This window comes from Otolemur garnettii, unplaced genomic scaffold (genome assembly GCF_000181295.1).
Source record: "Otolemur garnettii isolate 467f Iridium unplaced genomic scaffold, OtoGar3 scaffold00086, whole genome shotgun sequence".
NCBI lineage: Eukaryota > Metazoa > Chordata > Mammalia > Primates > Galagidae > Otolemur > Otolemur garnettii.
This window is the reverse complement of record NW_003852481.1, coordinates 5,087,164-5,111,175: the sequence shown is the minus strand read 5'-3', so window position 1 is coordinate 5,111,175 and position 24,012 is coordinate 5,087,164. Positions and strand designations below refer to the sequence as shown.

Sequence of the window (24,012 nt, the reverse complement as noted above, 5' to 3'; positions counted from 1 at the left end):
CTGTGTCCCTCCCAATTTATGGGACCCCACCTGCCACACTGCCTTCCATGTACCGTCTCAGGAGAGCCCTGTTTACGACTCCTAGGTCAGTGACCGTTGCTGGAGCCGTGGACTTTCCTTGGCCTTGTGGCTATTTGAACTTCCATGCAGGCTGCTCCACCTGTTTCACAGGTCCAAGGTGATGGATGCATTTTAACTGTGGTCACAGGGGCATGCCCCCCACTCCATTAAAAAATGTAGGTTGACTCCAATAGTGCCTTCCTTTGGAGACTTTCTGTGGATCAGGGACTTCTCTGCCTGGAAAGGAAAAGGCAGTGCCAGGTAGAAATGGTGCCTCCCAGCCCTGCCTAGTGTGGAGCAGCACTGCCACCGTGTGGGCAGACGGGCCGCACCAGGACAGCCATGGAGGCAGGAAAGACCGGAACCAGGGAGCAGTCAGCAGGTCACACTTTTAAGTAATGTTTGTCCAGCACCTACTATGTGTCCAGTACTTGGCTAGACACCTTCTGTTGCCCCTCTGGACAGTGAATTAAATGATGCCAACAATCCTGCCTTTCGAGAGTGTTTAATATTTATTCATCATTTATTTGGGACCCGTGGTCATTCATCTAGGGGTAATTCATATCACTCAGAAATTATTAAGACACATTCACTTGGTGCAGTGGGAATTTTTCTTGCCTCCAAGATTTGGGGAACAAGAAGTCACACAGAGAATTAGGACCCCAGAGTTACTGTCCCGATATAATCCCCTTTCAATTGCTGTGAAAGACTGAGATATATTTTTTTCTAGAAAACACCTTTGTTTCTTTTATATAAAAAATTTAACAGAGTATTAAAAGCACTTAATGGAGATTTAGGAAATAGTGACAAACAGAAAATTATTTATGATCTCTTTACCCTGATACCACTATTAACAATTTGTGGTATTTCCTTTTAAGTTTTTTTTCTGCCTGTTTTTGCAATGATTTAATCATGCTTACATATGATTTCATGTTTTACTTTATCAGTTTAGCATAATATCATCATAAGGCAATACATTCTGCGCACCCTTGCTGTTCAAGGCTCTTCACAGAGGGGCTTTAAAGGTCATCTCACAGAGCCACATGACACTCTTAGGAGCTGGTATTAGTGTCCTCCTTTTAATAGACAAGGCAATCCAGACTCAGAAGAAATATATACTTATCTTGCCTCCCATAAGTCTGCGCGATGTCACTGCATTGTGTTCATTATTATTATTTAATATCTTTAGTGTGCTTATGTTGGTAGCACTGCACAAACACTCCGTAAGTTCTCATAGACTTGGTCTATCGGTGTCTCACAGCTGTGTTTGGGTTGACATGTTGTGGTGTCTTGCTGAGTGGCATTCACTATTGTTGTGTGTTTTTGTGTGTTGTCATGAGAACAAGGGTGGAAGTGAAATCCGGGACATGGGAATCCAAGTTTATGGGGATAATGCCATGAAGAAAATGGCAGTGTACAAACGGATCAAATGTTTTTATCTGAGGGGAGAGAAAGCATCACTGGTGAAGAGAGGTCAGGGCCACCAGTGATGAGCAGAACTGATAGAAAAATTGCAAATTTCATCAAATTCCGTCTGCATCAAAATTGTTGGTTGACTGTGAGAGGGATAGAAGATCAAATAAACAGCAATAGAGAAACAGTTGGGAAAATCTTAACTGACTATCTTTGCATGAGAAAGGTGTGTGCAAAAATGGTCCTGAAGGAACTCACCAATGAACAAAAGCAGAGAGTCAAAGTTTGCCAAGCCCTCTTGGAGAGGCAAGATGATGTTTTGGGGCACGTCGTTACTGGTGATGAAACGTGGATGTACCAACATGCCTCTGAAACACAGTGTCAAAGTGCACAGTGGAAGTCAGCCAAAATGTTCTGTCAGTGCAAATCAAGAGTCCAAGTGATGTTGCTAACAGTTTTTGACATCAGAGTGAATGTTCATTGCAGGCAGAATGGTGACTGAAGACCTCATTGTGGCAAGGGAAAACACCCCCAGAAAGGGGGAGGGGGAATAAAAAAGTAAGCTGAGTGAGGCAGAACAAAAGAAAGTCAGCTAGTTTACCTTTATACCAGCCGCTGCTATATTTCTTACCTGAGTGAGTTTTCTGCTTTTCCTGGAAGCCTGGCCTGTTGGGGATACAGCTTACTAATACCCAAGCTGGGTCTGTAAACACTCTGAAGGAATAATGGCCACATACGATGCTGTGTGCAAGGCCTAGCAAGAAGCATTAACTAGGCTGTCCCCTGCCCAGTTAATAGTCAAAGCAAAATACCTATTGTGGAGATTTGTATTTGGCTGGGGCAGAAATCAAGGGAACAGCTCAAGCCCTGAAATATGGGCAGGAGGGCTCATATCTCTTATTGTCAAGGAAGACCCTCTGTGATGGTGATGAGAGGAAAATTCCTCTCTCCCACCAATTCTTCAGAGGAGAAGACGCCAGTGGCATTTTACTCCACAATGAACTAGTGGTATTAACACCCCCCTAAGAATCTGTGTGTGTGACCACAGACAGGAGGCTGCCCTCACATAAGGCTCAGGTTCCTGATTTCTCAAAGCTGCTCAGACCCTTAAAATTAATGATAATAGAAACAACTGGAACTGATATGCTCACCTGGAGAAACTGCTGACATCTTTGTTCCCTTCCTCAGCTTATCCTTTGGGCTAATGAGCAAACAGCCTTCAACTTTGCAACAGTACTGAGCAACAGTACTTTGCAGGTAACCACAGTGATATTCAGAAATGAGGTATGTAGCACTTTTTCTAGAATGAGTTTGTGAACTTGTTACATCTCATACTTCCCTTGATTACTTACTATCATTTAGATCTTAGTTGCTTTTAATAAGTTTTGCTTATATAAATATTGCCACGAGAAGTTGCTCTAAGCATAACTTTTTATATATCTAGGATTGTCTTGAAGTACGTCTCAGCAGCAAGTTTTTCAATCAAGATCTTGAACTTTTATAATTAGTAACATTTCCAAATTGCTTTTCAATGGGTTTGTACAAATTTACACCATAACCGAAATGTATGAGAGTGCTAATTTCCCAGTATCCTCATTCTCCTGAGTGTTAATGATACATGGATGTATACACACTTAGATACCTACACCTACCTCTCTTGAAACCTAGGCTCCTTGGAGAAATGGCTGCTTTCAGCGCTGGGCTAGATAAAGGGCAAGATGAGACTTTAACATCTTGTGCCAGAAAGCAATGAAGTGCTCAAAGAATGATGAGGACCTGTAAAAAAGATACAGAAGCCAGCTCAAATAGGCTTCCACTGAATGACTTGTTCAGGGACCTTTCAAACATCAAAAGAAATTATGAGTCGAACAGAATCCACTACAAACTAGGAAGCCATTTAGTCTACACTGATATAAATAAAAAAACTAACCAATTCAAAGTTGGATGGGGTACAGGATATTCACACAGTAAAGTCCCTCCCCACATAGCACGCTCTCAGCTAATGACAGTTACCACAAGGATGAACAAATGCTTTTTAACTACAAGAGGGCAGAAGTGTAACTTTCTGGTGGAGAAGCCTGACAGACGCGGCTCTAATCAAATGATCCACGTGGAGATGTTCAGATAGAGGACAGTGGAAATCGTGTGCCCCTTACAGGATGCAACAAGCAGAATAATGCCAGCTCCGTGACAGTTCCCTGAAAGAGCACTGCCCAAATTTAATTGTGAGAAAACTTGAGACGAACTAAAATTGAGAGACATCCTACAAGACAAATGGCCTGCACTCTTCAAAAACGTCAAGGTCATAATGAACAATGACGAATAAGACTCATCTTCCAGATCGGTGGAGAGTCAAGAAACTAAATGAAACGTGCGTTCCTGGACTGAAGGTGAACACACAAAGATTATTTTTCTCTTGTTTAAAGGATCATCAGTGGAACAACTGGAAAAATTTGAATGAGGACCACAGATTAAATAATAGTGTTGTAGTATCAATGTTAATTCCTTGACTTTGATTGTGGTTTATGGATAGGCAGAGGAGGGAATACCCTTGTTTGTAGAAAACAATAAATTATTTATAGGTGACGGGGCATCAGGTCAGAAATTTACTTTGGAGTAGTTCAGGAAAAAGAAACTTCTTTGCATTGTACTTGCAACTTTTATGTAAGTTCATGATTGTGATTGGGAGTTTTTCCCCCAATCTACTGGCAATATCGTAGCTGTGTTTTCAACCTACCACAATGCCCAAAATAGAACTATTGTTTTGAACCCTACATGCGTTCCTTCCTATCTCAGTAAATGGGTCCAAATTTCTACTCTCTATCTTAAGGTAAAAGCTTTGGAGGTGTCCTGATTCCCGTTTTAGTTAGATCTTCTGTCCAACCCTACCAACAAGTCTTACCAGTCTATCCCCACAGCAGGTGTTGAACCTGTCCAGTCTCTCTTGTTTCCACCACCGCCCCCTCTGTGGACTGTGGAGGAGAGTTCAGAGGAGCCAGGGAGGCTGTGAGCTCTGCGTGTTCTGCAGCCACCTGTCTGGCAGTGGGCCTGAGTGGAGGAGGGTGAAGACGTGCTGGATCTCACTGAGCACCTCTACCTTTCTCCGTCTCTGTAGGTGACTGAACAAAGTCCTTAAGGGAGTAATGGACACCATGCCACGTCCACCTGCAAATCACACACAAATTCTTCTTTTGGCCAACTCTAATTGGAAGCCTATAAAAAGGGGGTTCGAGGAAGCATGGTTTCCAGCAAACGAGTCAGCATGCACATTCCCACTGCACAGTCCCCTGACGGCTCAACGTAAAGAAACCATGTGATCGTATCTGTCTTAGCACTCTGCTCAGTCCTCTGTGGAGTCACTGTGTTCTAAATGGTTTCCTGTGGCCTTTCCCCCCAGAAATCCAGCATACGAGTACAAAGATAGCACATCTCCAGCACCTAGAACAGCGTCTAAGTCCATTCAGGCTGTCAACAAAAATACCATAGATTGGGTGGTCTGTTAACAGCAGAAATGTATTTCTCACAGCTGGTGTCTGCTTCTTGCTTCGTAGACGGCCCATTTCTAGCTGTGTCTTCATATATGTGGGGGGTGAGGGAGCTCTCTGTGGCCCCCTCTTTTACAGGGGCACCAATTCCATTCACGAGGGCTCCACTCTCATGACCTCCCAAAGGCCCTAACTCCTAATACGTCACTTTGGGGGTTAGGATTTCAGCACATGAATTGTTTGGTGGGGGGCCCACAGACTTTCAGTCTACGGCACACAAGGACCGAATGGCCCACGGTATTGAGTAAATTCCTTCCCGCCTGCTGCTACCCTGACTTTAACAGCCTTCTGTTTTTGGAACTGTTACTTATTACCTTACACTAACTCCTTATTTTCACAGGCTAATTTCTTTTATTAAATAAAATTTAATAGTATTCTTTCTGTTGCAAGTTAAAAAAAATATTCCCACTCAAATTGACTTCAGTAAGGGGAAATCTATTGGTTCATAGATTGAAATTGAGAAGTCCAGGGATTTTTTTCAGGCATGTCTGATCCAAGGGCTCTGAGGTTTGTCCTGCTCCCTCTGTGTTGGTTTCAATCTCAGACAGTCTTTCCCCGCCAGGTCCTGCCTGGAAGCTAAAGGCTTCTCTTCTCATGGGTTCCAATAGTTTTTTCTTGCTAGTAGTTTCCACGAACCGTTTCCTAGGGAGAAACACTCCCAAAGAAAAATTGAAGAACTGTTAAGAGAAAAAAGGAAAATGGATGCCCGCTAGGAAGGTGCATTTTCTCACTACAGATTAGTTTGTGAGGATTAAGAGATGATATTTTAAAGTTTCTGGTATGTAGTAAGCCCTCAGTTTACGAGACTTGCTTTAACAGTAATGAAGATTGTCATGCGATTATTCTTACTCCGTAAAAATGTTTTATACGGTAGGATACCAAATCAATGCTAGATATCATTATTTCCTTCAGAGTTCAGCAAATGTAGACAGCTCAACTCAGGAGCAGAGAGGAGGGCCCTCCTCTTTCAAGCCCCAGGGCCAGGGGGTGGCTTTCTCTCTGGGTGGCCAGGTTGGAGGGGAGGCCTGGTCTCCCTGTGGTTCTGAGCACCACCACTTGGTGGCAGCCTTAGCCCACTCTGCCCTTCCTAGCCAGGGCCAGCTCCTGCTCTGGGCTTCCCCTGGGAGCCTCAGGTTCCCCACCCCTCTGCCGCCCGATTGAGATTCTCCTTTATGCTGGGGACAGGGGTGGTCACATGTGGGTAGAGGCGCACAGAAGACTTTAGTCCTGCGCCAGGGGTGCAGGGAGGAGCCAGGGAGGCTTTGGCAAGTCTGCAGCATCTCCACCAGCAATTTGCAGGTTTGACAAGAGACAGGGCAGGTATCTGATGAACAGACTGGGCAAGGGACTCCAGTGGACATCTGTCATGTTCTGTCTGCATGGTGCTTGTTGGACATCCTTCCTCTGTTGGAGGAAGTTCCAGCCTCTGAGTCCTACCTCCCGACAGGTGAAGGCTGAGGGCTTCATCTCCAGGCTTCTGTACAGTTACCAGGAATGGTGAGGGTTAGGGTTAGAGGGAACCACCAGGCCACTTCTATCCAGAGGTGACAGAGGGTCTTCCCTGAACCCACCTTGCTGGCAACGAGGGTGGCAGAGGCACTGACTTTCTCTTTGGGGGCAGGAGATGGGGGGGGTGTTTGGTTGTAGCAGTTGGAAAGTCAAGTTTTGGGGGCAGAGTTGGCACTGCAGGGGGACACAGTCAGTGGGGGCTTTCTCATAAGGCCAGCTGTGCAGCATTTTCGTGAGTCTTGCCTTTGGAAGCTTGGCCTCCCCCAGTTCTATGAGTCACCCAATCTCCTTATTATCATAAACTCCTTGTTCTGTTGAGTCAGCCAGAATCTGCTCTGGATGCGCGCAGCTAAGTACCCTGACTAATATAAACAGCAATGCGGGTGTGTTGTACTGGGCCTCTTTACATTTCAACAATTCTATGAGACGGGAATCCTCACTGTATAGAAGAGGTACTTCGACCTTGGTCGCACACCTTGGAAATACCAGGGCTAGATTCTAACACAAGATATGTTGCTCTTTGGAACCCGTGATCTTTCCTGCGTGCTGAACCCTGAGTTCCATCGGGGTGGGCACTGATGGTCCATCAAATACACCACGGCACCCCCGTTACTCAACACAGTGCTAGACATGGTGGGTACTTGATAGATATTTGACCTTAATAAATACTGACCTAATAAGTGAATACAAATGCCACGTTCTCTTCTCTTGGTGTGCTGGGCTTCAGTCCCCTCTGGAGGCATCAGGGTTTGTCTCGGGAGAGTCTCCCCTCTCTCAGCATTCCCTGTCTCTGTGCATTCTGACTTTTGCTACTCGCTGTCTGAAACCAAGTTCACGGTCTATCTTCAACGGCGTTGACAATTTGCTCTCTCTACATTCGGTGCTCCAGGCTTCAGTGGTTGTTGTTATGAAAGAAATGTAGAATTTGAGCCGGGTTATCTGTGCACCAATGCACCTGTGTCCTCTCTCCATGTCTGAAGAGTGGCTGCCCAGCTTCTCCTTAAGGACCCTCCACCACGTGAAGACAGCCCTCTGAAGCCTGCATTCTGCCCCTCCTGTGCTTCCTTCAGGGCTTCCTCCCCTTGTGAAACATACCCAGCTCTTCCTCTGACACTCCTCACCGTGGCGCTGAGTCCTCACCCTCCAGTGGTTCTGCCTGGTCAGGCCCCCAGCCAGTGCTTCCCCTTGGATCTGGCCTGGAACCCAGAACCCATAGCACAAATGTGGAACCCCCAGACCAGGGCAGACTGGTGGCTCACAATTCTTTGCTGTGGATACTGGGTTCAAATCCTGGCTCTGCTTCTTACTGGCTGTGTGACATTGGGTAAGAAACCAAACCTCTCTGGGCAGCAGTTTCCTCACCTATAAAATCGTATCTACCTCCCCATTTTCCTAGGGACTAAATGAGTAAATATTTGTGGAGCACTTAGAAAAGTGCCAGAGGAAGTGTTATAGAAGCGTTAAATACAAATAAACTGTCAATTTGAATATCACAAGTGTTTTTGAGTGTCTACACCGCATCGCCTCTCAGATCGTGTGTATAGCCTGTTTAAACTCCGTAGTTTTTTTTTTCCTGTTTAAAATATGCCCTGCCGCTGAGTCCCGTCCCCTTGGTGTGTTCTTTGGGGGTTGGTTATCAGAGCTCAAGAGGGAGTTTACATCTGTCCCTGTGACCAGCACGCTCTCAGCCGCTGTTTCCTCCCACAGCTGAGGCTGAGCGCCTTTGGGACGCCGCCTCCGCCTTCCAACATGTGTGCTGAAGTGTGCTGAGCCTCGGGAGGTGCCTTGCTGACATCCAGACACATGGCTGCGTCTGCAGCACTTCCTGTCTGTCCACATGGGTCCACAGCACCTCCTGAAGAAGGGTTTCCCTGGCCCTTACTGGGATGGTGCTGGTACTTCAGGCCAGGTGCCCAGCCGCCCACCTGCATTTCCACATGTGGCCTAAGGACCAGCTGCAATGGAATCTCACCATCCCAGACCTGCAGCACCAGGCCCCATCTGTCTGGGTTCCAGGAATGAGCAGTTCAAGCAGTGCCTCAGGGAGCGCAGAAGGCTGGCGAGGGGGTGGAGGGGCGTGCCTGGTTCTCAGCCCTGCCTGTGCTGTGACTGCGGCTGCCCCTGCAGAGGCTCTTACCTTGTCTCAGAGGAACTGCTTGCTTTTCTACTTCAGAGGCAGGACGTGCAGGATGGCAGGGCTTGTGGGCTAGAAATGGAGGCCTGCTCAGGAAGATTCCTCACCTGCTGGCCTGAGAGATCTTTGAGGTTTTGTCCCCTACACCCACTGCCACCTCTTCAGTGCACTGTGGAGGACTGTCATCACGGGAGCCACCCCAGACAGACAGGACCCTATGGGTTGTCTTGATTTGAGCCGGGATTGAGAGCTCATCTGCTCAGGAAGACGAAATAGCACAGTACTGTCTGTCCTCTGGTCACCAACACCCAGGCCTACTCTGCCTCCTGGTCATCGGTCCCCAGCCTCCAACCCAGAGGTTTGCCCTCTTAGAGAGAAGACTCTGAAGAAGGAGGTCTGCAGGGGCTTTGCCTGGTCACCAGATAACCTCCACTTTGAGAGGGACATAGGTAGACCCGTTAGCAATGGTCCTGACTTCCAGGGTTCCCCAAACTCAAGTCTTCCCACTTCCATCTTTGAGGTGCTGCTCACTGACTGGTCATCGTCACCAGCCTGGCAAGGAGGAGGGTGGCGGCCCATAACCAAGGGTAGGCAGTCAGAGCAGGGTCCTCTCTGGTCACATGTGAGCCTTGTGGGCAGTCCAAGCAGAGTCCTCTCTGGTCACTCGTGAACCTTGGGACTGACCCTACCCTACCTTCTGCCAGGGTCCTGGGCGGTGGGCACTGCTGTGGGTGTAGACCCCATCTGTATGCACACATGTGCAGAGATGTGAACGTGGCCAGGCGACAGTGGCTGGGGTGCATGCATAATCCCTTTTCTCCTGCGTTCTCACACTTAGTCATGCACGAGGCTGACAAGTATCAAGTCCCTGTTTTGTACCAGGGGTTGGAGAAGGTGCTGGGATAAAGTAGTGATTAAGACAGATGCAGAACTTGCCCAGGAGAAGTTCAGAGGTCAGTGAGCAAGAGAACAAATTAGGGTGTGGTCTTAGGCTATAACCACACAGTGCGGTTTCTTTGTTTCTTTGTTTTTTGAGACAGAGTCTCATCATGTTGCCTGTGGTAGAGTGCCGTGGCATCATAGCTCACAGGAACCACAAACTCCCGGGCTCAAGCGATTCTCTTGCCTCAGCACCCCAAGTAGCTGGGACTACAGGTGCCTGCCACAGCACCCAGCCATTTTTTTTTTAATTGCAGTTGTTCAAACCCACCACCCTCAGTGTATGTGGCTGGCGTGTAACCACTGTGCTACGGATGCCGAGCCACATGCAGTGTGTTAAAAATATTTTATAGACTGTATTCTGTGGACACTAGCCACAGTACTATAGTAGAAACTTGGAGACCGTCTCTGGTCGAGGTGGGGCTACCTGAAGATTCCTGGGTGGGGGACTAGGGTGACAGCAGCTCCTTACAACACTGAGGACGTATTCCAATATTTTAACAACCTGATAGGACCAAACCAGCAACTGCCAGCTGCACGCTGGCCCTGGACAGAACACAGAATGGCAGAAGGCAGCCTGGCCCAGGTGATGGGAATGGCTTACCTGAGCAAAAGACATTTAAACTGAGCCTGAGGATGGAGAAGTCCCGGATTGTGTGGGCATCTGGCAGGTGCTAGAGAGAGTTCCAGAGAAAGCAAGAATCACTGCTCGGGTGCGTGGAGACACAGCTACATAGACCATGGTGTAGCTCAGGAAATAAACATCTTTTCACAGTTTCTGGCAGGTGGAGTGTGAATGGAGAACAGAGTGAAGGAAGCTCAGGTAGGTAATTCGGGGTCTTATCAGCAACATGAAGAGGGTTGAGGATGAGACCCTAACGGGATGGATACATAGAACCCCACGGAATGGCAGATTGAAGAGGCATTAAGTTCGGTATTAGAAGAAAAAACGGATTTATGTTCATGGACAGTCTTAGCCACTTCACAAACTTGAAGGGAAGGAGTCAGCAGGGTGGGGCACACGTACTTGGAACAAGCTCCTCCATGCTAAAGGACTCTGCCTCAACGCCAGCTCCTCTGAGCTCTCCCCTGACCGCCCCACAGGGCAAGGCAGCTCCTCCTAGGCCTCCAGGCCTCACAGGCACATCTCACTTTGCAGCCCACGTCACCACTGACTCATTTTATGTATTTATTTAGAACCTAAGCTCTCGGAAGGTGGTCTTTGTTTACATCTGAAAGGATACTGAATGAAGGAGGAAAGACCCCCTTGAAACAGAAGGCAAAGGCCGGGGCTGCAGGAAAGGGATTGGCTTTCGACAGGGGAGATGCCGCCTGTCACGACGGGAGTGAAGGGTGAAGGGCCGACGTGGCTGCAGGTGGGTAGATTTGATGCTGGGACCTGAGGGTGTCCTTTTGGGACAGCGACCCCTAACTGAGATGAAAGGGGTGGTCGAGGAGGAATCGTCTTGAGGAAAGTGAAGACGTTTGCAGAGAGGAGCAGATGAGTGTGTTGCTAAGAAATGCCCGTGGGACCACCAGGCAGTGTGGACAGCCTCGTTGAGAGCCACCAATGGGCCTGGTTATGTGATTTTCCGTGAACGGCACCCAGGTGATCAGGTGTAAGTAGAGAGATGGCAGCCACGTCATCATCCAGGGCTAATAAGACAGGTGCAACTTGATAGCATTGAGGCAGGGAGTCTCCGGAATCAGTGAGGTGTGGTTGACACGTGGGAGCAGGGAACTGAAGGGGGAATGTGGGGGGTAAAGAGAGGATGTGGCAAGCAGGGAAAAATCTGGGCGTTATTAAGTATAGGCCTCAGTAAGGACAAAGGGGGGATGGGGACGGTAGCTGAGCGAGTGAGCCTGATGATCCATGGGAGCCCTGGAGAGCACAGAATCCATAGCAGGGGCCCAGAGAAGGGGCAGAAATGTCCCTGGAGGGGAGGCCATGGGGGCCGTGTGTTGGAGGGGTTGTCCACCTAATGGACTGAAGTCGCCAAGAGTAATGGTGGACCTTGAGAGAGGAGGACCAGGGACCAACAGTCTTCACAAAAAAGCGCCCAGTCAGGAAGCTGCACATGGTGCTGGCAGCTTGGAGGACCAGAGGGTGAGGGAGTGAGTGTGGAAGTGACAGTCAGGAGCAAGCAGGACACCACCCCTGTCTCTGACCCTAGGACACTCAGCGTGCAGAATAGGTTGCAGCCTCCAGGTGTCCCTAGGGGAGAACCAAGTAAGGAAGTGTGACACCGACACTGGCTGATGGGGAGGGTGAGAGCGCAGGGAGCTTTGCTGACCATCTTACGGAAATTCCCGAGCCTGGAAGAAGAATTTAGGGGGCAGGAGAGATACGGAAGTGCAACACCCTCCACCCTCAGTCTTCTATCCTTCAGAATCACTCTTAATCATTACACGGTTGCATCTAATGGGCTAGGCAGGTACATTCTCACCGTTCCTGTCCTTCTTCAGCATTATTTCAGAAAAGTCAGCCTGGCCAGGAGATGGCAAAGCGCAAGAGACCCCAATGCTTATTTTTGCATACAAGCTGCCCCATGACACCTGTCCTAGCACACAGGTGCATGCCATCATGTCACAGAGATTCTACAAGCAAGCTTTCTGGAATATTCATTGAACCAAACAAGAGCTTAGTGCAAAGTACTGGGCCACGTGCTGTCTTGCCTTGGAGAATAAGTATTTTCATGAAGGGTGCACAAAGGGCTAGCCTAGTCTCCCTAAGAATCTCTGCTGCCATCACTGCTGGCCCCACTGCCCACCACCATCATCCTGCCCCTCTCAACACCATGCGACCCTCTTTTCTGTGACCCCTTTCATGCTCAGCTGGCCACCTCTGACTTGTCTTCTGATTGAGCTGACAGCAGATATGGGCTCCCACAAAGATGTGCTGGGTCACGTGCGGCCCCATGCCCTCCCAGGTCTCTGTGGCCAGATGGAATGTCTGTGCTCCTTTTCCCCAGCCGAGCCTGGACCTGGGAACTGAGCTGTGCTCAGGAACTCTCCGTATTAAAGCTACTGTGAGATGTGTACTCACCTTCAAGGGTGTGCAACAATTCCAGGCACTGAAGCAAAACGAGAAATAATTTGTGTAAGCTCGAGGAGGTTGGAGGAAAACACGGATCATTTTAGGACCCATTAGTAGTTCAGCAAGGTGGGGGCAGAGGCACAAGCTGGAGGATTTCAGGGATTGAGGCTGGGGCATTTAAACAAGACCTCGAGGTGGGCGGCATCAGCCTTGTCCAGGAGTTTGTGTTTTCTCCTGAGGGTAGCTGGGAGCCACTGAAGATCTCACGGGGAGGAGGAAGAGGTGGCGTGATGAGATTCCCAATCTTCACAGACCATTTCGTCCAGAGTTAGGCCGATGGACTGGAGGCCACCTGACAGAATCTGCTGAGGCCTCTCTCATTATCTGGCCTCTAGCTCAGCTTATGCGAGTTTACCCTGGAGCGATCTGAGGGGGCCTTACTTTCACTGGCTGGGCTGGAGTGACTCTGATCACTCAGGGACACCCTCCTCTGCCTGCTCCAATATCACCAGGGATGAAGCTGGGTTCCTCCTACGTGGCAGTCCTCACCTTGTGGTGACCCCACTGGGTGTTCCCTGACATCTGGGAGAGAGAGGGCATGAGCGCCTGGGCAGCAATGGGGGCCACTCACTAGAGTGGAAGGGGGCGTGCAAACACCCAGGGTGACAGGGATCCCAGAACATCTCTTCCAAGCTACAAGTCAAAAGCTATTCTCTGGGCTCTAGAACATACTCACAGCCACCAGCCTGCAGGACAGGTGGGGCAGGTGCCACTGGAGGAAAGGGCTACTGTGTAAAAGAGACACTGAGTCTTGTCCCCTAAGGCGAGGCTGCAAGTGGGTAGCTGGAATTTCAGACAATTCTCCTTGAACTAGAGCTGCCTGTGCATTTTCCTTTCTGTGTCTTGTTCCTAGTTCTCTTCTCTCCTTACTCTATATTCATTCCTTCAGCGAGTTCCAGGGGCTGAAATACAGGCCATATGCTGACAGCTCCCACGTGTGGCTCCAGTCTTGGCCTCCCAGACGTCGGCCTGCTCACAGCCTCCACTCAGGTGCTCACAGGTATCTTAGACTCCGAGTGTCCAGAGCCAAATGTGGCACCGCCCAAATCTGCTGCTTTTTCCTGCCTTTAGAAAGTAAATAGCTACTACCCTAAATGTTTAGACCAGTGTTTTTCAACCTTTTTTAAATCTCACCGTGCACTTGAACCTAAACTCAAACTTCTGTGGCACACGTAAATTATGTTGATTTAAAAAAAAAAAAGAGTAAAAACCAGAATATATTTACTATGGCTTGAACTTCTTTTGAAAATAATTTCATTAATGATGTTTAAAAGTTTTTGTGGCTCACCGAAGACCCTCTCACAGCACACTGGTGCCCTGTGGCAACCCCGGTTAAAGACTTCTGGTTTAGGTCTAAGTCTAGAAACCATCCTCGATGCTGCCTCGCTCAAAGCCCCAGTCCAATCCATGATCAATCTTGGCTTTCCCTTCAATGTATATCCAGAAACTGGCCACTGCCCAGCCTCCCAGTGGACCACCTTGTGCCCTCCGGATCACTCCCTCCTCACTGGTACCTTAGTTCCTCTTTGGCTCGCTGGTGGCCTGTTGTAGACTCCGCAGCCAGAGTGCTCATTTAAAAACTCAGGTCATGTCAGGCTTTGCTCAAGTTTCTCTTGGCTTTCCATCTCAGCTGAAGAAAAAAATAAAGACCCTATGTGATCTGGTTCATGGAAACCTCTGACTCATCTCCTGCCTCTGTGCTCTCCACCCCCCTCCACCTCTTGCTCTTCTTCAAGGACAGCAACCAAGTCTCACCTCAGGACCTTTGCACACACCTTCCTCCCTGCCTGAGCTACCTTCCCTCAGATATTGGCATGGTTCAGTCCCTCACATCTTTCAGGTCACAGCACAAATGTCACCTTTTCAGGGAGGACTACTGACTGCCTTATATAATACAACTTAACCTCCTTACCTGGGTTCATTGTTATCCACGCACTTACTGTTCCCTGATTTAAATGCGATAAGCTAAATAACGCTATGGTAACAAATCCCAGACCTCAGTGGCTTATAATATAAAGAGCTAGCCCGCAGGGTGCTAGAGCCCCCTTGTCCTCGCTCCAGAGAACCAATTGTTGAGTTTTTAGGAAATTTGTTTTTACACATAGCCATTATTCATAGTTAAATTATATAAAGTGACAACTAACTACTTATATTTTAAAAGGCAATAATCATGGTGCACCACTTCTAATTTTACATTTTACTATTACATTAAAAATTATTATTCCTAAGTACTACTATCACCTCTGCATTTGCGGTTATTTCTGTCGTGTCTGTGTGGTGGAAATACAGTGCTGTGTGATGATTCGCTGCTGTGTGTTTTCTACCTAAGGCCTCCTCTGGAGGCGCCATATTGAAATGAGCCACATTGGGAGTATTTACACATCGCTGGAATCAGTAAATGCTACAAATCAGGGTTTGATTTATTTTTTCTTTAGCGCTTGTCTAGACTTATGAAAGTAATGGGGAAAATATTTTATGATGCAGATTAAACTTAAAAGTGTGCTGTGTCTGCAGCTGTTCCACTGTGAACAGCAGAAAAAAAAAATCGAGGCCTTATTCTTTTCGTGTTCAAAAACTTATGCTCGATCCCACAAAGAAGTCGCTCCCACCGTAAATGAATGAGTGAAGTTCAGACCATATGTCTTCATTGTTTCATCGTATTTACATAACTGAACCTATCAAGCAACATTCGGGTTGGAACTATACTCGTCTGTGAACTGGAACCAAAAGATGATTATGGATACAAGACTTCAGCAAAAATGAACCTGAGCACTCTGTATCTGTTGGAGATAAGTGCCATTTCAATATAGGATACTGTATATTTTATTTTCTATAAATTGCATCCTTTAAATCAGTGACGTTTATAATAAATACACACATACGTTGCCTCTCCTCCTCCCCAGTGCTTAACAGCCAGCTCTCCACTGGCTTTCTCCCTAATGCAACCTGTGTGTCCACTGTGGGCCAGTTCATGTCCCTCACTCTGGGCCCTGGTAATGGCTCTTCCACCACCCGAATGGCTGCTGATTGCCACATCGAAGGCTCTGCCTGGAAGGGACACGCATCACTTCTGCTCACGTTCCCTTGGCAGAAGCCAGTCACACGGCCATGCCTCCCTTCATGTGTGCAGAGAAGTGCAATCCTACCACGTGCCTGGAAAGAGCACAAGGGGAACTGGGAAAGGCCTGGCCCAGCGTATTAGGTGTTTATATGTTGACTGTCTGGCCCACTCCCCTATTTAAATGTAACTTCCACGAGGGGGACACCACCTTGTTCACTGCTGTATTCCCAGCACCTTCGACATAACAGCTACTGAGCGGCTCAGCAGAAACTGAAGGGACAAAGGCTCTGGATGCAGCTCCCCAGATCAAAGGAGACGGTCATCATTTTGCATTTTCTCCAAATCTTGATAAGCAATGTGATTTGGCCTCTGTCTCCCCCAACCTCCCTGCACATGCAGCTGGAGATCTGTGGCCGAGGAAATGACAGGCTTGCACGAGGGCTCTGATGAGCCCCCGCGGACACAGAATTAGGAAGGCATCACCCTCCCGGTTCTTGCATGGGCAGGGTAGGCCTGAGAGTGGGCCTCTCCTTGTTTTGGGCTCTGGGAGTTACCTTAGTTGTGGCCCTGAGCCACGTGTCCTCCACGAGCTCCCTGTAGCTTCAACAATAACCCCAATTCTAGCAGCTGCTTCTTCCAGACAATAGGCTGACATCGGGTTATGCAAGAGGACTCTGAGCTGAGTTCTCTTCATTCTTTGTCTAGCTCAGACCCTGTGATAAATTCTAGGGTTGAATGACGGCTCCAGGTGCTGAGAGGTAGGGCTAAGTGATGGAGGGAAGCGCTGGGTATTGTAGAGTGAGCCTCATGGTCTTACTGTCCACATCCTGGAACTCAGGTGTTGGCTGTCATCGGCTGTATGGATTTGGTGGTGTGACACACCTGGGTTGCCAACAGCGCTAATTCCCACTGTTCCACTGATGGAGTACCTACTATGTGCCAGGAAAGCACCACACTAGGGCTTCACGTAGTGTGTCTTTCATCAATCTGCAACTTAGCTCTACTCACTTGGTATTCCTTATCTATCAGAAAAGGAAATTGAGTCTCAGGGAGATGAAGTGACCCTTTCAAGGTCAATCAGGGGCTGGCAGGACTAGGAAATCTGTCTGAATCTGATGTCTGACCCTTATAAACTAGGACTTCTCTACCCACCTGCGAGGCTGATGAAATAAAATAGAAACCATCCTTCAGGGAACATGAAATGAAGACCCTAGGACTTAACTAACCTTGTTCACAAGGTTACAAAAAAAATGGCACAGCCGTGTCCACGTTTGATTCACGTAACAGACTCACTGAATAGAAATAAATCCCGGGCTGACCATCAGAGTATTTTTTTCTTTTGATTTTTATTGAACACAAGTATTCTGACAGAATGCAAAGTCAAAATTCTCAGTTAGTACTCAGTATTTACACCAGTGAGAATGGAAACAAAGGTGGTACTGATGTTTCACTTGGTAAAAAGTTTTATAACAAGAGAGAAGGCCCCCAAAGTACAGAATGCTGGGTAGGGATGTTAAGGGAGGTTTGAAACCACCATCCGGACAGACAGCCTAGAGTGAGAACCTGGGACTTGGAAGGCTCCATAGAAAAGTGTGAAAATACAGTTCCCCTTCAGAAGCTGCACTATGTACACCACCGCCCTTCAGGGTCGGGAGGCCCTGGGGGGCGCATTTGTGGCCCCTCTAGCTGAACTTGGCCATGCCGGTCTTTATGTGAATACATATGTATGGCACATACACATATAGACACATAGACACTGGAAACTAGTGGAGTTGATCCCTCCTTCCAAAAATTAAAAAAGGAAGATTATAAGCTTTTATCTCTTAACATAAAAGATAGAACATTTTGAAAATAAAATGACTCCCTCTTTTGATTTTTGAGAAAGTATTGTGGATTTTTTTGTTTGTTTTGTTTCGTTATTTTTTAAAAAGGAAAACTCATGCAGGCGGAGATAAACCTTTGTGTCAAGGGAGAGAGGGAGACCCAAGTGTGGGTGGAGTCTTGGGTTCCAGCTAACGGTGGAGCCGGGGTTCTGGGGGCTCAGCTGCCCTGGGCCAGGTTGTCCGAGGGCTGACTATACCTCTGTCTCTTCCTAACCGTCAGAACCAGAATCAGTTTGCCTAACCACAGCCACCTGGAATGCGCTGCACAGTCTTGATGAGGTCTGGCCTGGTTGGTCAAAGCCATCACCATCATTAAGATGAGGGACCGGTTCCACTGTACAGAAGAGCCCGCCGCTCACTGCTGGGCCTTCCCTGTCTCTCATGTTCTGCTGTGTTCCCTAAGATCTGTCTTCCTGGTGCCTTTTCCTGAGGGCCTGTGCCTTAGGAAGGCGAATCTGCACAGGTCCTAGAATCAAAGGGGCCAGGGCTGTGTATTCTGGAATCCTCCATTTCCATCCCCAGGAGCTGAGAAAATGCAAAATAACCCCACATTTAGCAAATGACAAGACCATTGTGTTTCACAGTTTGAAATTATAACCTAGCATCTCCACTGATCAGACTGCAGAAGTGTCAGAACCTTGGGGAGTGTGGCCCTCGGAATGGCCTCAGGAGCAGTCTTGCCACTCTAACCTCTTGCTGCTGTGTACCTTAGGAAAGGAACGGATGCCAGAGTACCGATGTCTGCTTACTTAGTGTCATCACCATCATCATTTGTATTTCGTGTTCTTTATTTAAAGGCTTCGATTCCTTTTAAGAGTTATTTTTTGTTTCCTGAATATTTTTCTGAACTATCTGCTATACCTTCCACAACCAAACTATGTTGAAGTTTTATTTCAATACTATGACAAAAACACGTTTCACACTAAAATAGTCACGCATCCACAGTGCACAAGCTTGCAGTTCTAAAGTAGAATGAGAAAAAAAAGCAAAATTTCTATACAAAGGGCTGGCTTTTCCCTTCTCCCCCCTCCCATCCCCCTTAAAAGTTTCTGTATTTTTTTTTCCCCCCACTTGGTTTCCAATCCAGGAAAGTTGTGTTATGACTCCAGACAGGTTGCTTTTTTCTTTTTTCTTTTGTTTCTATAAATGCTGCCTAAGTGAACAGAAGGCCGATGTTACTTTACTTCAACAGATTTCCAAAAAAAGACACTAATTCCCTGAAGCACACGTGGTCTTCCGCTCAAATCTAGATTCTGGGCTCAAAAGGAAATGGGATGTGTGTGTTTTATTTGGCTTTCTACGCAAAAGGGGATGTTTGGGGTAAAAATGTGTGATCACCAAGACCAGCCCCAACTATACAATCTTCTCCGCTTCATTCAACAAAGCCTAAGGAGTCCTTCAGAAGGAAGGGGGTGAGGACGCCTTTTTCACACATGCAGGCAGGTGGCGGCTAATGGGGAAGTGGTCTAACCCCCAAAGGAACAACAACAACAAAAAGAACCAAAAATCTAAAGCAAAACCAGCGTGGAACGAGATGGATTTTCACCTGAGCTGGACGCAGGCAAAAACCGCAGATCAGGATGGGGGAAGAGCCACTGTAAACAGTTTACAAGGCTGTCCTAAAGCAAGCCCGAGATGATCCCACCTACCTCCAGGCGGTGTTTGTTAGGTGTATTCAAAACCAAAAAGGCAGCTGTTTCACACCCAACAGTTCAACACAACTGAAGTCAAACATTTGTCAAATTGTAAACACTGAAAACAAAGTTGGCAGAAAGAAAAAGGAAAAAAAAAAAGAAAGAAAGAAAGAAAAAAAACCCAAGAAGTCTGAATACTGCAAATTGAGATCTACCCCCAGAAGCTGCAATTTGGCATTCTTCCTACAAAACGAGAGTCTACGTGGGAACTGAATTCAGCTAGAAAGGGTGGCACACTTTGCATACTGAACAAATACAAAGTGAACAGAAATTATAACTTACTTATGAGGTTTTACAGAGTTCGAACTCGACTGAAAGTATAAAAATAAACTGTGGACTTTGTTCATTCGGTCTGTCTTAGTGCCTGAAAGTACTTCTCTGAAACTGGTCTGTGCCAATTGAGTAACACCAAGTGTGGTCTTCCTGAACCTAGATCTTTTTTTTTTTTTTTCTTTTCTGAGCTTCCTAGATTCTTAATTCGGGGTCCTTTTGTTTGATTCCTAAATGGTTTCAGGGAACGGAGTGTCCTAGTTTGGCTGTGGGTTTAACCTTTTTGTCTCATTTTCTTACAAGTGAGTGCGCAACAGAGGAACCCTTTCTATAGACCTACAAAAAGGGGATCCCGTGTTTATCTGTTTAGTTTTTTTTTTTTTTTTAAAGGCAAAAGACGCTAGAGGAATGAGATGTGTCTGTGTGTGCGTGTGTGTGTCCGTGTGATATTGGAAATGCTCTGGTGAAGCTGCTGTGTCACTTTTTGTTTTGCTCTTTGCTCGGTTCCCGTCACCCATCATGCTTTGCTCTCGTTCTCCTTTGTCTGTGTGGCGTCGTTGGGGACCGTCTTGACTTCGGCTGGCGCTGGCTTTGTCTCTGTCTCCTGGGACTCCGACTTTGCTTCTACAGGGCCTTTCCTGCGGAGAATCAGGGAAACAGCACCACTGAGACCATGGTCTGCAGACAAGTCACCCCTTGAGTCTGGCCCTGGAGGGAGGGAGGCCCCACAAGCTCTGGTCTCCAGAGTGCATGTCACAATGACCCGGGAGCTCCCCAAATCTCCCAAACCTGGGCCATGTTCCCAGAAATCCTGGTTTCATTGGTCTGGACGGGGTGACGTCTACAGGTACTTGAGTGATTCTACTGTGCAGCCAGAGTTGAGAAGCCCTGAGTCGGAACAAGTCCTCTCCTATCCCAGCCCTAGATCGACAGCGGGGGCTCTGCTTTTACGGGCGTGTTGGAAGAGGGGAGCAGAGGCAGCCTCCTCCTCCCCCTGACCGGCCACTGTGGCAGCAGCGGGGTTGATACAGAAGAAGCATCTCGGGCTGGGCTCCCAGAATGATTCAGGGGCCCTTTGGGAGTGGCCAGCTCCTGCCTGTCCCTCCCTCGCCCTGAGCTCTGTATTTCAAAGTGCTGCCCCTATGGCTTGGCTGGGTAAGGTGGGAGACTCTGTTGCTGAGGCAACTTTCCATGGGAGCCTGGGGAGAGGCTGCAGTGGGCCTGCACGCTATGTGGGAGTGGAGAGCAGTTGTGTGGGCAGGGTATCAGAATCCTTTTGCCTCCCGATGCTGAGATTCAGGGCTTCCTATGAGAACCCTTGTGGCTCTTGGTGGCAGCCCAGCAGCATATCTGAGGGGCACCCCTAGGACCTCTATAAAAACCAGGGTCTGATGCTGCCTCCATTAGTCCCAGAAGAGAGTTGGGTCTGAGGCTGCTCAGGGCAGGTGGAGAGCCCAGCCTCCACTGGGGCGGGCGGAGAGCCCAGTCTCTACTGGGGCGGGCGGAGAGCCCAGTCTCTACTGGGGCGGGTGGAGAGCCCAGCCTCCACTGGGGTGGGCGGAGAGCCCAGTCTCTACTGGGGTGGGTGGAGAGCCCAGCCTCCACTGGGGTGGGTGGAGAGCCCAGTCTCCAGTGGGGCAGGTGGAGAGCCCAGCCCCCACTGGGGCGGGTAGAGAGCCCAGTCTCTACTGGGGTGGGTGGAGAGCCCAGTCTCTACTGGGGCGGGTGGACAGCCCAGTCTCTACTGGGGTGGGTGGAGAGCCCAGCCCCCACTGGGGCGGGTGGAGAGCCCAGTCTCCAGTGGGGCAGGTGGAGAGTCCAGCTTCTACTGCCGTGGGTGCCACTTCACTTTGGCATTGCACTTCAGAAACCTGAAAGGTTAAGGACTTTCCCTCCATCTTACAGACCTCCCAGCCATCCGGTGCTCAGGAGCCCTCATCTTCCCAGGCACTCTAAGGGGAGGGTGGCCATCTCAACCAGCGTGTGATGGGACCTTAGGGCCTGCCTCTTTCCTCCCTGCACAGTGGTGCCTTTCTGGGAGAACTCGGCCTGGCCCTGGATAGCCACCGACTGGGGCCCTGGGGTGGCTGATGAGGGCACCTTAGCCTCCTTCACTGGCTTCCCAGGTATCCTCACCAATGGCCCAACTGCAAGGGCTCCCCCAGGGAAAACAGAAGCTGCTGCTAGGATGATAAGGACAAATTATAATTAACATGGCCTAATTAGTGAACAGACGGCTGCTCGCTGGGGCCCGGCTGCCTGTCCCCTGCTCTCTCTGCCTCACCCCGCCCCTTGGTTGAGTTGACAGTTGCCTCAGAGAAGCCCTGGATGAGGCTGAAGACACATCTAACAAGGAGGACACAGCACAGCACAAACGCACACCACCACGGGACACAACAGGACGACAGCAGACACAGAGAGGCCGTACTCGGTCTTTGCTGGCGCAGGCGAGACAGAGCTATCTGCAGTGGAAGGAGCAAGCTCAGGGGCTTGTCCACTGGCCCCAGCGGCGGGAGCAGGAGAGCCCAGGGCTGCAAAAACATCCTTTGCAAGGTCAATATCTGGGGTCTTGAAGTTCCCTTCGTCCATTTTAAAGTCCTCGCCCTGGGAAGGGTTTGTGGCGCTGGCGGAGGCAGCCTCGCTCTTCGGGCTAGCGAGGGCTGTGGCTGCCTCGGCAGGGCTCTTCGCGGCGCCGGGCTGGGTGGGCTCCGGGTCCGGGCCTTTGGTGCTGGGAGCCTCCTGCTTGGCCTGGGGGGCTTCTGTGGCAGGGGCAGCCGCTGCTGCTGCTAGAGGACTGGCTGCCCCTGCTGGGGTGGGGACTGGCATGGGGGCCGGCTTACTGGCCGGAGGGGCCTTGGAGGCCTCCCCCGCACTCGCAGGGGCGCTTGGGCTGAGGACAGCCCCCTGGTTAGCCAGGACACTAGAAGACAAATTGCTAGTGGCAGGGGCTGAGGTTGGGGTGTCGCTCAGATCAACAAGGGGGGCGACCTTGGGGGCTGACGCTGGGGAAGGGGAGGAGGCAGACACGCCGGGCCCCTTGGAAGGGGTGGCATGGCCAGCGGGCACAGAGTTTGATTCAGGTGTGGCCGTGGCTGGTGGGGCAATACTGGAGGTCAGGGTGGTGGTCTCACTGGTGGGGCTGTTCTGAGCAGTGGCAAAAGTTTCGGTGATAGTGTCAGAGTTAGTGGTCACGGTGGTGACAGAAGGCAGCATGTCCTCGACAGTGGCTGTGGTGTCGGCAGGCAGCCTGTGGGGAGGACAGGAAGTAGAAGAGAATAGACGATGAAGCTGAGACGTGACAGAGAAGCAGGGGAGAAGGGCTGAAGCCAAGGAGAGGGTGGGGGGTGGGCATGCAGTCAGGCACAGGCACGAACACAGGCCTACAGAGAGACGAGGATGCTGAGAGGAAGCACGTGCCCAGGTGGGCAGAGAGGACACAGGAGACACAGAGAACATGGCGGTCTCAAAAGGGACCTGCTCGCCCTTCCTCCTGCTGACGTTCCTCCAGCTCTCTGCACAGGGCTCCCTTCCCCTACAGACCTGTCTGGGGCTTTCTCATCCCTGCCCTGGGCCTTGACTAAAGGGCAGGCTGGCTGTTCAGTTCAGCGTCCACCTGCTCTGAGCTTCGTGGCTCCTAGAGGAACTGGGCCCAGCCTACCCCTCAGCAGTCTCCAGGGCAGAGATGGGAGCAATCAGGAACAAGGCAGATGAATTCTCAGAATGGCTCCTGAGAGCTGTGGGTTCTTCCAGCCACAGATTTTGTGGTCCCGTGAAGCTCCATTCCCTCCAAACCCAGGGGATCCTTGACAGCCAGGCTGGAATTACAATCACAGCTGGTCAGGGGCTTTGTGGGTCCCCAAAGTTTCTGAGCAGAGAAGGACCAGGGAGCTTTATCAGATCCCCAACTTCCCTCATCCTTTTAGGAAGAAAACAGAAAACTCTAGAATTCCAAGAAATCCTAAACAGAATTAGCTAAGCCTCATTCAGTGAGGTCTTGCCCTCTTAAGCCCTTTACAGAGCATGTGTGTAACTTGAGAACAGGGTGGGATTCCCATTTACATCCTTTAAGTGCACCCATGGCCAGCCCAGATAGAACCCAGAAAGCCTTCTCTCTAAGGAGAGTGGGGTCAGGCATTTCTTAGCCAAATGGGTCTTCTGGCCATGGGCTCTGGAATCCAGGCCTGCATTGCTTGGCTGGGAGCTGTGGGTGAGGATGGAAGGTGGGGGTAGGGTGGTGAGGTAGGCATGGGGGTCTGTACTGAGGAGGTGCCACCCCTCCCGCCCACGTACTCGGGCTCCGTCAGTGGCGTGGTCTCGTTGGGCTCTGTGTGTTTCCCTCCGTCATGGTTCGGGGTCCGCTCCTCCTCGGTCCGAACCTCCACGATAGGCTCCTTGGACTCGTCTTTC

At 49.4% G+C, this 24,012-nt stretch overlaps 1 protein-coding gene across 2 annotated transcripts in view; it reads right to left on the bottom strand.

Moving 5' to 3' along the window:
* Positions 1-17,088: 17,088 nt before the first annotated feature.
* Positions 17,089-24,012, bottom strand: part of NCAM1 (neural cell adhesion molecule 1) — a 308,717-nt gene continuing 301,793 nt past the window's right edge. For both annotated transcript variants that reach the window (XM_003794751.2, XM_003794752.2), the window contains 2 exons: positions 23,896-24,012; positions 17,089-20,243 (listed from right to left, as the gene is read on the bottom strand). In XM_003794751.2, the coding sequence (XP_003794799.1) occupies positions 20,123-20,243; positions 23,896-24,012 (238 nt within the window). In that variant the 3' untranslated portion in view covers positions 17,089-20,122. The remainder of the gene's footprint in view (positions 20,244-23,895) is intronic.